Source organism: Orcinus orca, chromosome 11 (genome assembly GCF_937001465.1).
Source record: "Orcinus orca chromosome 11, mOrcOrc1.1, whole genome shotgun sequence".
Lineage (NCBI taxonomy): Eukaryota > Metazoa > Chordata > Mammalia > Artiodactyla > Delphinidae > Orcinus > Orcinus orca.
The window spans coordinates 85,371,337-85,383,783 of record NC_064569.1 but is presented as its reverse complement, the minus strand read 5'-3'; the positions used below and the strand labels follow the sequence as shown (position 1 = coordinate 85,383,783).

The window sequence follows — 12,447 nt, the reverse complement described above, 5'->3', positions numbered from 1 at the left end:
GGCCCGGCCCCGACGCCGCTCTGCCTCGCGCAGATCCCGACTGTCTCGAATCGCGTCTCAGCGCTGTCTTCTTTCCCAGGACTGGTTTCATGGGGGCCGCAGGCGCGCACACTCGCCCCCCGCCGGAGCGGCCCCTTATAGACGTTCGAGGAGCCAGCTGAGTGCCGTCCCGGCGCCCGACCGCCCACCGTCCGGCCCGCTTCTTCCTGATGCAGACTGCCGTCCACTAGAGGCTGGACGGACCCCCGAGCTTCCAGGGTATGGATTGTGAACAAGTTGGTTTTGTTTCACATGTTCATTTACAGCGCTTTTGTGTTCTACCTTTCCAAAATGAAAGTATATAGCTTTTGGATTAATGGAGTGCTGATAAAAATTATGATATTAATTTCATCTTGTGCATACTTTGCTGTGTTAGGTGATTCATGGCAGGGGACGTGGAAGGATTCTGTTTCTCCATCCATGACACCAGGGTCTCTGCTGGGTTCAGAGCACTGTATGAGGAGGGATTGCTTCTTGATGTCACTCTGGTTATTGAAGATCATCAGTTCCAGGCCCATAAAGCACTCTTGGCCACCCAGAGTGATTACTTCAGAATTATGTTTACCGCAGATATGAGGGAGCGAGATCAGGACAAAATTCATTTAAAAGGTCTAACTGCTACCGGTTTCAGCCACGTCCTTCAGTATATGTACTATGGAACTATAGAACTGAGTATGAGCACTGTTCATGATATTCTTCAGGCTGCCATGTATGTTCAACTTAGAGAAGTGGTGAAGTTCTGCTGCTCTTTTCTATTAGCAAAAATCTGCTTAGAAAACTGTGCAGAAATTATGAGACTCTTAGATGATTTCGGTGTAAACATCGAGGGAGTCAGGGAGAAGTTGGACGCCTTTCTGCTAGACAACTTCGTACCACTCATGTCCAGGCCTGACTTCCTGTCTTATCTGAGCTTTGAGAAGCTCATGTCTTACTTGGATAATGATCATCTGAGCAGGTTCCCAGAGACAGAGCTGTACGAGGCTGTGCAGTCTTGGCTGTGGCATGATAGAAGACGCTGGAGACATACCGATACCATCATTCAGAACATCAGGTTAAGACATCAGAATTTTATAGATACTCCCGACAGCTGCGCTATGAAGTTGACCAAGCCTTGAATTACTTTCAGAACGTTCACCAGCAGCCTCTGTTGGACATGGAATCAAGCCGCATCCGCTCTGCCAAACCCCAAACTACAGTGTTCCGAGGCATGATTGGACATAGCATGGTTAACAGTAAAATACTTCTCTTAAAGAAACCAAGAGTCTGGTGGGAACTGGAGGGCCCACAAGTACCTCTGCGTCCGGACTGCCTTGCTATCGTGAATAACTTCGTGTTCTTGTTGGGTGGGGAAGAACTGGGCCCAGACGGCAAATTCCATGCTTCTTCCAAAGTGTTCAGGTATGACCCGAGACAAAACTCTTGGCTCCGGATGGCAGACATGTCTGTACCACGTTCAGAATTTGCAGTTGGTGTTATTGGAAAGTTTATTTATGCTGTAGCAGGCAGAACCAGAGATGAGACTTTCTATTCAACAGAGAGATATGATATCACCAATGATAAATGGGAATTTGTGGATCCTTATCCAGTTAACAAGTATGGACATGAGGGGACAGTGCTCAGTAACAAGTTGTTTATCACTGGTGGAATCACCTCATCTTCCACCTCCAAACAAGTGTGCGTGTTTGACCCCAGTAAAGAAGGGACCATAGAACAGCGGACCAGGAGAACTCAAGTAGTTACCAACTGTTGGGAGAATAAGAGCAAAATGAATTACGCTAGATGTTTTCACAAGATGATTTCTTACAACGGCAAGCTTTATGTCTTCGGTGGTGTCTGTGTGATCTTGAGGGCCTCTTTTGAGTCTCAGGGATGCCCTTCCACAGAAGTGTACAACCCAGAGACTGATCAGTGGACCATCTTGGCGTCCATGCCAATTGGTAGAAGTGGCCATGGTGTGACTGTGCTGGACAAACAGATAATGGTTCTTGGAGGCCTTTGCTACAATGGTCATTACAGTTATTCTATTCTCACTTTTGATCCGGATGAAAACAAATGGAAGAAAGATGAGTACCCGCAGATGCCCTGCAAGCTGGATGGTTTACAAGTATGCAACCTGCATTTTCCAGAATATATACTGGACGAGGTCAGACGTTGCAACTAATGGCATCTTTCTCCCTTCAATAAAGCCAAACAAAAATTTGTTTGAGACAAAGTAGTTAATTAAAAAACATAAAGAAGAACCTCACTAGTTTTACTATCAAAGCCATTGGTCTAATACATGAAAATGTTTTCATTCTGTTCTCGCATCCTTTTTTTTCTTTTTAGTGGCCTCAAACTCATGCAAAAAGTCAATTCTAAGCACTAGCTCTTGAAACTACTTCCAGAAGGAGTTTAATAGAACGATTCACTTATCTGGGAAGTTGATGTTATGCTTTAAACATTTCTTTCAAATGTCAGTGTAGGAGTCATGCATCTTCTAAGAGAAGATCTGATAAGTGTCACTGGATGTAATTTCAGTTCCTATCTCTATCTGAAATCTTTTTGAACATTTATTTCGGTGTATTGCAGTCTGTTAGACTTTTTGATTTTATTTTTTAAGTTTAAAACTCTTGACCTTTTTGCATGGCTTTTTGCTGAAAATGCAAAAATTTAAATTTTCTACAAATTTAACTTTTTTATATTCAGAACACTATTTCTAAGCTGCCTTCTCTTATCTGCATTGTGTTAGTGAAAGCACAGCCACACTTGCTTACATCTTATGAATATATAAGGCACAGCCCCTTTTATGCGTGGTTAGGATTCTATATTTTTAAGCTAGTGCACTTGCACACACAGTTTGCCATACTTGTTGTATTCTAGATGTAACGTCTTTTCATGTATTAACATTTTTAGAAAGTTAAAATAACTGGAGTCCTCGTTTGGTATCAGAGTAGCCTACCTTCAGTCCATACTGATTCAGTAATACTCAAACTCCTTATATTCCTGAAACATGTATGGTTTTATGAAAACTAACATTTTATGTTTTATTTTCAAAAGTAAACGTTAGTGTTGCTTATCGATGTTATGTCTTCTTTTTGAAAATGTTTTTCTTTGCAGTCTGTTTAATGTTACCCTGTTTTTAGTGAGCATTGGAGTGGTATATGACAAGCCCTGGCCCTGCAGCGTGCAAGCACTTTTAAAGAGAATTTAGGTAATACCAGAGTCCTAAATAAAGGCCCCTTAAAAGTAAGTGCAACTCCCATTCTTTACATTCAATAAGGCTGCTGCATCTGTTATTGAATGGAAAGTAGCAACTTGTGGAAAATTTGAGCTCAGTTTTGACTTAGAGGTAAGGAATAGAATTATAATCTTAACTGGTCATATCTACTTGTTTATTTAGTACAAAATATTTAGTGGCACTGGGGATGTAAGCCCTCAGCTTTTGTTTTATTTACTGAAAGCTACTAGCATGAAAGATAGTAACCTCAAAGTTCAGAATGGATCAAGAATAACTGTTTAAAAGCATTTATAGTAAGTGTTTTAGGATTAGCCGCACCTTTCAACTCTTTAAACTCGAAGAAAAAGCATATAGTTGTCAAAATTAAGCAAGAATAACCAGGGAGTGGATCATCCAAACTGATGCCATTTTCTTCTGAGTAGACTCTATATATGATACAGACTAGATCTACACTGGCAAAACTTGCCAGATCTTAGGATATTGGTACAATATTGCAATGCCTTCTATATGGCCGTTGTGTAAATTTTCTAGTTTTACTTTTTTTTTTTTTTTTGCTGCTGCCGCCACTGAATATAAAATGGAAGAGTGAAATCATGGAAATGTGAAGACTTGTTTCATTTTTGCAATTAAAATAGACAACTATGAAAAAAACCTGATTTTAAAACTCTACAACTGGAGGCTAGAAACAGTCAGGTACATAAGTAGTTTTTTAAAAAGCGAAACATTGGGATTGGCTTTAGAAATCAACTTAACATTCTTTTGTATATGAGACTTAAATTTTTATTAAGTGGTCCTATCATTTACTTTCAGTTTCTAAAAACGAAATTCAGTATCCTGTTTCCCATGGTAATATGGGTAAAAGTCTTTTTCTACATCTTAAAAATCATTTTTAGTCATTTCACTTTTGAAGTCTAGGAGTTAGATTAGCCGTTTAATTCTTTTTCTAATATATTAGTTGGCTTAGTGTTTTATATGTGTGCCGTCTTGCTTTAAAGAAAATAACAGTAACGTCTTCATTATTTTCCTCATTGTTGTCTTTTGCTGGAAAAGACCGAGACAGGGAACCCCATCAGGCTTTTACACTCCAGTGGTGGTTCTCTTTAATTGCTTAGATATGACTTCGTAGTCCTAGTTAAAGTAAGATCTGGGCAAACAATTGAATATTCTTGGTCTTCACTGTAAAAACACAAGGCCAAGATCGAAGTTCATGTTTTGGAAAATTTGTGAAATCTTTTAACTTGAACTAACTCTGGGTTTAGCTTCACACGTAAGTCATGTCTGACCTGATGTCAGCTGTAATCAGTTTTGAGCTTTAAGAATAGTTGTTATTGCTTGGGTTCTGAATGTATGAGAAAACTCTTCTGTTTATATGTAGTGCTAATTTAGCTTATTTTAAATCCATGATTAACTTACATTCCCTTTTTAAATTATGGTTTAATTGCTGAAAGAGATTTATTTTTGTTATACTAAACTATGGAAAATTTTTTCATAGAATTTTTTTCAAGTTTATTTTTTGTGTGCTTCATTTGGAACCATTTTTGTTTATATACATTATATGTGCTCAAAATAGTTTTTTTTTAAATTCAGTAAGATTTAAAACTATACAGTGTAATTGCTGTGATCTTTTTGTGTTAATTTTCACTTTACATTTTAAATGCCAGACTTTACAAAAATAGCTTATTTTTGTTAATTGCATCTTAATTAGAAACGTTTGTTCTCTTCCATGTCTTTGACCTTCTAAGTTTTTATTTTAATCTGCTTAAAGAAAATCCTTGCACTACAACCTTTTCATAAAATTCAAGATTCTCACGTTGAAGGTTTTGTATTGGAAGAAATACTACTGGTTTTTAAAAAGTAAAGCTTAATTAATAGAATTATTAGCTTTTCTTGAGACAGCTTTCTCTGTGTCCTCATTACTCTGTGTGTTACTATAATTTGTGAAATATTGACTGAGCCCTTCACTTATCTTTTCTAAAGCAGCACCTTTGGACACCTCATTCTGGGAAGCCTGCTCAAGTCATAGTAAAGGACACACATTTGTGTGGGGAGAAGTGGTAAAAATGGTTTTGTCTTAATTACATGAAACTAAGCTTTAAAATATTTTATAAAAAATTATTTGAGCTACATTATCTAAACATGTCAAACGTTCAGTGGGACTATTTTTATATATGTATATGTGGTTGTAGGTCATAACATTTCAGTTTATAATATAAATTGTTATTTCAGTTTATAAGCTATCTCTCAGAAAAGACTCGCTCTTTTGAGAATACGTAATTTAAAATTTTAGACTGAAGTAAAACAACATAGATAATAGTGTAAATTAGATATAAATGAGGGCTGTATGGCAGTAAAACTGCTCGTGCCATTTTTCCCGTTTGCCTATTATACATTTTTTTATTTTTTTTTTGGTACTCTGAACATTTTTAGGGATCATACGTTCTATCAGATTAGAGTTGGTTTGGGGATAAATATCTTCTAAAAAGAGATTTATCTTAAAAATGAAAGTTCTGGGGCTTCCCTGGTGGCGCAGGGTTGGGAGTCCGCCTGCCGATGCAGGGGACATGGGTTCGTGCCCCCGTCCGGGAGGATCCCGCATGCCGCGGAGCGGCTGGGCCCGTGAGCCGTGGCCGCTGGGCCTGCGCGTCCGGAGCCTGTGCTCCGCGGCGGGGGACGCCGCGGCGGTGAGGGGCCCGCGTACCGCAAAAAACAAACGAACAAAAAAAATGAAAGTTCTGAAAAACTAGTTTATCAAGAGTTTATAAAGTCAAATATTCAATAGACATAGACTGGAATAGGTAAACTCATGGAAGTCGTTTCCTTTCAGTATACCAGTATAACTTCAATATTACACGAGTAACATTGAGAGAATGCTGTCAGCTTTGTTTGTTCCTCCTTAATGTTCTTAGATTTTCTTTTTACATCTTTGGGAACAACTACATTAAAAACCTTATTAATCAGTATATCAGTAAGGATTAGGTGTTTGCTTTCTGAAGGAATGTTCCAGTGAGGTGATCAGAGAGGTTATTTTCTATCTAACTTGTATATGCCCTATACCCCTTGGGCATATTTTGTCTATAGAAAAAATATTTTGACCTTTAGGTACATTTTGGGCCAGTAGTCAAATAATCCTAGGGCCGATTTAAAAATCTTAGAATAATTTAAGGTTTGCCTTTTATACCTGTTTTGGAAGTCTTTACATTTTTGTCAGGTAATTTTTCCCAAGCCGTGAATATAATCTATTCAAAGCATGTTTATGCTATCCATTCTGTTTTTAAATTGAAAAAAAATGTTAAAAGTGTTTATGAAGAAAAGTTTAAATAAAATATTTTTAATCTTAAAAAAAAAAGATGGAATGGAGAATAAAGAGGAAAATGAGATGATCTGACTTTAATCACGACTCCTGTCCTGCAGGACCTCGATGAATCCATAAGGCTGGCAGGAGGCTGAGGTAGGTAGTGGGGAAAGATGGTAGCTTCCTTTCTGCTACAGCTATGGTCTTTATCTCCTCTCCCCATTTTCTTCCCGCTACTATCCCAACAATCACAAAACATCTGTTCCAACTTGCCCTCAGCACAACTGTGCAGCTCCCTAAGCTGGTCCACATTCCTCCTCCTACCCTTGTTCCAAACCACCCAGGGTGTTCAGCCCACAGCAAATGTCCTCGTTTATGTTCCCCACATGCTCCCTGCTCTAGAGATGCCAGGGTATTCACTATTCTTCAAATATGTACCTCGTTCCTTCACTGTCTAAATGAACTGACCTTCCCCTCCTCTGCTGGCTGTCAAGGACACAACATCTAAAAAGTCATCTCCAGTCACCTCTTAAATCATTTACCGATCCCACCTCTGGGCTCCCAGGGTACTTAGTTGGTACATCAATGATAACAAAACCTGTGTACCTACAGATTTGTGTTATTTATCTTTATAAATATTTGTGTATTTCCCCAGCAGAGACTCAAGTACAAAGAACAAGCAGTCGATAGTAATATTATATAACTTCACTAGTAGGATTTCTAAAAAGTCTACTAAAAAGTCTAATACATTAACTGAAGAGAGACTCTGTTGTTAACTGGGTAGTACATTGATAGTAGGCTCCCAGGAAGGCAAAGAGTGGATTAACAGCAGACTCAGTTGGGCATTCAGACACGGGAGTAAATAACTTGGGAGGTGGCGGGGAGGGTAGAGGTGAAAAACAGAGGTGGACCACCAGCAGATGAAGTGTTAAATTCACGTTCCATAGGTCAAGAGTCTGCTCAACTGCCTTTCTGTTGGGCAAGGGAAAAGGACATGGAGCATGGCACCTTAGAACCAAATAACAAAACTCTCAGTACCAGTCTCAGGCCTCCAAAGGTCACTGACAGAAAGCAGCCTTCTAAGGGTCTGAGGAAAGAGATATGACCCCAGCATAAGAAAACTTCAAGTTAAAAGCATCAACAAAGGAAGCATGACTAGGTTAGAGGAAGAGCAAAAATTTTCAAAGCATGTGTTTATACCTTTTACACATGGGTATCTAGTAACTCTTAATTAAACTCAGAAAAAGCCACAAAACAATTTACCCTAGCTGCTGGCTAGAAGATTTTCCCTCCAATGTCCCTCAGAACTAAAATCAGATAAGGGTTGGAGTCTCACTCTTCAAGGACATAGTGACCTACGTAATTAATTAGGCAGGAAGCTGTGCCAGACCTCATTTTATTCTTCTACAGATAATGTCATCTACACCTTCTAAAGTCAACGGATTCCTGTTCAACTTTTCTAGGGTTTCTATGGTAGTCTAAATATTTTTAATCCAACAAAACCCCCCCTTCTCAACAAACAATCCCCCCAAATATCAGCTCATGGAACAGACTTTTCTGGTGAGAGAAAAATGTAATAGCTTCAAAGGAAAGCAAATGTAGTTTGCACTTCCTTAGGAAACTCTATACAACTATGAGAATTTATTTGAAAGAATTCTGGTTTTCTATTGTAAAAAGGTACTCCAAGTGCAATATCTGTTCTTACCATACATAATAATAGCTACAGAGCTAACACGACACAGGATAACCCCCGTGATTTTATCCATTAAAAAAACAAACAACAGGGCTTCCCTGGTGGCACAGTGGTTGAGAGTCCGCTGGCCGATGCAAGGGACACGGGTTTGTGCCCTGGTCCGGGAAGATCCCACATGCCGCGGAGCAGCTGAGCCTGTGAGCCATGGCCGCTGAGCCTGCGCGTCCGGAGCCTGTGCTCCGCAACGGGAGAGGCCACAACAGTGAGAGGCCCGTGTACCGCAAAAACAAAAACAAAAAAACAAACAACAGAGACGAATTCCGGGTTACTTGTAGATGGATGGCGCATTGCAAGATCCCAGCTTGAACCCCTCAGAAGCACAAACGGAAGAGCAGCTTCCCCCACATACCTATCTCCTCGACGTTCCACCCGTAGTTTCGAGAGTCTCGGAGGGCTTGTCCTAACAAAGCTGCTTGGTGCATCAGTTTTTTAGGTATGCAGCCCACATTCACACATGTTCCTCCGAGACCTGAAACAACATTGAGAAATCAGTTTATAGCCCGTATTACAATCCTCCAAAGAAAAGAGGCAACGATTATTACTAACATCACAGAGGAGGAGATTTCCCTTCTATCCCTCCTGAGTTCTTGTGGTTGGACTAATACTAAATTTGACATAACAGATCCCCAGGAGAAAAAGAAAGAAATTTTAATTTGTGCACATGAAGGTTTCATAGAAATGGGACCTAAGAAGTAGCCAAAGCAGGCCGTTTTTATACTTTTTAGACAAAGAAACAATACATTTGTGAGAAATTGACAGGACAAAGAAACTTAGGTTTTGGGTGCCCAATTATTTAAGCATCTAAACAGAGTTTAGGCTTGGGACGAATTAAAGAGGTGACAGGTTTGTGTACAATAGGCTCTTCAGCCCCAAATTCCGTATCTTTTGTGATAAGGCTGCCTCTCTACCTCCAGATGCAGGAAGTGCACCTTTCGCATGACTTATTTCCTGCTTTCAGAGACAAAAAGGAGAGCCAGAGTGTCCCTCTTGCACTGGCCATTTCTTAAGTAACTTTAATTCAAAATAATCAATATGCCACTGTGTGTATTTTGGGGTGGCCTGCCCCAAGCACCAGTGCTATTGTATTAAACATCATAATTTATTTGCTTAATGTAGCCAATACTTTTTATATGAGTTTATTCCTAAGTCTCGTGACATTTCTAAGTTCAGAGAGCCTTATAGACCAAACACAGCAACATTACCCTAAAATGAAAATGAGCAGATTTCCACAACTTCCACATACTTCAAAGATTCAAAGTTAATTGACTGCTGATAAAAATGCCAGAAACTGAAGCCTTACTTTGCATACAACCTTACACTTGCCACCAGCCCTATGAGTAGAACTGATAAAGGGGTTGTTGAGCTGGGCGTGGCTGGACTGCAGTGGGCCTGGGAGCACACAGAAAGTTTGGTGTATACGAGCATCTCTTTACGGAGGCGGTCTATAGCCTTCGCTGATTCTCACCAAAGGATTCATGACACCACCCCCCCACCCAAAAAAAGTAAAGATTTAGTGTCCCTGAGTTTAAAGAACATGGTGATAACTTGTCTCCGTTAGGCAGGTGGGGAGGTAGCCAAAATGGCATGAGTAAGACTGCAAGATGGCAGTGGACTCCACAGCGAAGGAAATCGAAGCCCTCTCAGGAGAATGCTTAGTCGAGTGTCATTATGGAATGTGAGCTCCACAGGCCAGAGGGACTACACCCAGCACCAGAACAGTGCCCGACACAGAAGTGACACCTTCACAAATATTTGATGAACGAATTAGAAATTGTGACGCTGTCTTATCCAGACTTCCTGCTTCTTCTTGCCTCCTTCTAATTTGAAGCAGCTGAGTCATCTTGATAAGACTTACCTACTTCAACATTTAACTGGAGTCCATTTTAACTTAGCACAAGTGAAAGAAGTACATGTTTGGGGTTTTTTTCTTTTTGCTTATTTAATTTTTAATTTTAAAATTGGACTTTAGGGGCCATTTAAACCAGTGCCAGGGAAAAACCTGCTCCTACAAAGTCACTTCTAAGGTATTTTAAAAGCCTACCCCATCTAGTTCCAAGAGGGGTTGGAGTGACAAAATCCAGGACCATCACCTTCTTGCCATATTTGGCTGCCTCCTGGAAAATAAAATTATTAAAATGAGTTGGAATGGTTAACATGATGGACTGGAAATGGGCTGTTGAAAACCCATGTTATTTTTACTAAGCTATAATGCCTAAAGCATAACCAATCATTAATACCTGAGAATTTCATATACCAAAACGATTAGTGCAACTCCAAGGTAAAAGTTAAGCAATACTTAGTCAATAAGGGTAGCTTTAAAGAATATGCAGATTACAGTTGCAGAACTGTCAGAGTCAGCTGGAATCCCTAGAATCCTCTTATGTAATTCCAGCCAAACGATAATAAAGTAAGCAATAATCTGAAAACTATGTGGCCATTTCTAAGCAAGTGGTAAACAGGCAGTAAAACAGATATACTGATAGTCTACAATCCTTGATCTAACCTGTATCCAGTAAGACAATATTTTTATAAGTACTTCGAAGTTTTATCTACTTCAGTTTCTGAACAGAATACTGGAAAAGTTTTTCTTCTGAAATTGTCAGATTTCCTAAAATGTTCACGCGAAGAGCCAGTGGAGAAGTTGATGATCTCTCTAAGGTTTCCAAATCTATTTTAGGGGAGTGACGACCATCACAAGTTCATTTTGCAGAGTATCCTTTATCTTTCTCAGAGAATAAGCTTTGTGTATTTGCAACTAGACCGCCAAAGCTTATTTGAAAGGACTGAGTCTATGTGTCCTTCAAAGCCACCACTGCTAGAATAAAAAAAATCTGAGATTACTCCTGAATCATTTACAGCAAAGCAATGCTTGATGCCAGACATTGGCCTGCTCCCAATTTGAACAGCTTCATTTGAATCTACCTTTACTGATTCACCACAAGCTACACCTTAGAGGAGGACAACTACCTCATCTTTTCAAACAAGGTGATAGGGAACAACGACAGGCACAAGGGCCCCTCACACATGGAAAATGTATCTCAATACAGGGCCAGGAGCTGTACTCCTAATCTCCTGTATTTATACATCCTGTACTCCATCACCTCCGGGCCACAGAGTTAGTGGATACACTCTTACCTCATTTCGTACACAGGGGAGGCAAAAACTTTTAGTAATTAAGCTTAAGAAATCCAACTGCTCTCCATCTTTCTATTGGGGAGGAGGTTCTGTGATTAGGGAAATCATCAAAGTGAAAACAACTAATAATTATCGTATTTATAAAGAATAAAAATATATTTATTTCTTTTCAAGCCATTTGCATACAAACCCCTTATTATCTTTAAAAAAAAAAAAAAATCAACCAAACTTAAAATGAATGAAAATGTGTCCCAGAATACTGGCCCCAGTATTTTTATACAAAGAATATACAGCTGAACCTGGAAAAATGTCCTTAACGTTCCCTGCCCAAGTTAACGTATAAAACATCACAAGAGTAGCTCAAATTCCACAGGGGACCTGGAGAATGTTGTCGGGGATGTGACTATTCTACCCATATCCCAGAACACACAAGAAGCCTTGCCTTAGCGGCCGCCAGTCCTCCTGAGCCCCCTCCAACGATGATGAGGTCATAGTCATAGGACTCGGGGAGATCCTCGGGGCCGTTCATTTTCAGTAGATTTTGAAGTCTGCCCTCCTGATAAGCCTAAAGAAGAAAAACAATGGAAGTAAAAATAACTTAAAAGCAGCAATGTCTGAAAAGTTTTGTGAAAAACCTTTCCTCAAAGAAAAGCAAAGGAAAAATATTGATTTACATCATAGCATGCAATGGAAATGTTCAACCTTGCTTCAAGTGGTCATCAGTAACCTGCTTTCTGTTAGGACTGTCCTAATGCATCTCCACATCACAGACAGCTACCCTGAAGTGTCCTCATAGTACACAAAACTAAGGCCCTGATGGTCCAACAAAGCAACTTAGACCTAAATTAAGTTTGATCGGCTCTTTTTTCCTAGAATTTTTAAACTAGGCTTTAAAAACATCGGTACTATACGTTTTTAATAGACCCAATACAATTTGGCAATCATTTTCACTTTCTAGTCAAAGGTAGAATAATGAGTAGGCTAAGGTCACAGATTAAGATAGGGACCTGG

General features: G+C 39.5%; 2 protein-coding genes across 5 annotated transcripts in view; one reads left to right on the top strand and one right to left on the bottom strand.

The window, feature by feature from the left end:
- Positions 1–12,447, bottom strand: part of TXNRD1 (thioredoxin reductase 1) — a 93,359-nt gene that overhangs the window by 42,710 nt on the left and 38,202 nt on the right. For all 4 annotated transcript variants that reach the window (XM_049694698.1, XM_033427586.2, XM_033427587.2 and 1 more), the window contains exons 2-4: positions 11,879–12,001; positions 10,343–10,415; positions 8,651–8,770 (exon numbers count right to left, since the gene is read on the bottom strand). In XM_049694698.1, coding sequence (XP_049550655.1) covers positions 8,651–8,770; positions 10,343–10,415; positions 11,879–11,965 — 280 coding nt within the window. In that variant the 5' untranslated portion in view covers positions 11,966–12,001. The remainder of the gene's footprint in view (positions 1–8,650; positions 8,771–10,342; positions 10,416–11,878; positions 12,002–12,447) is intronic.
- LOC101288131 (kelch-like protein 15) lies at positions 96–2,335 on the top strand. The gene is given in 2 exon segments (XM_012532922.3): positions 96–1,089; positions 1,092–2,335. Coding segments are annotated over 2 exon segments (1,776 nt in total). The 5' UTR covers positions 96–422; the 3' UTR covers positions 2,201–2,335.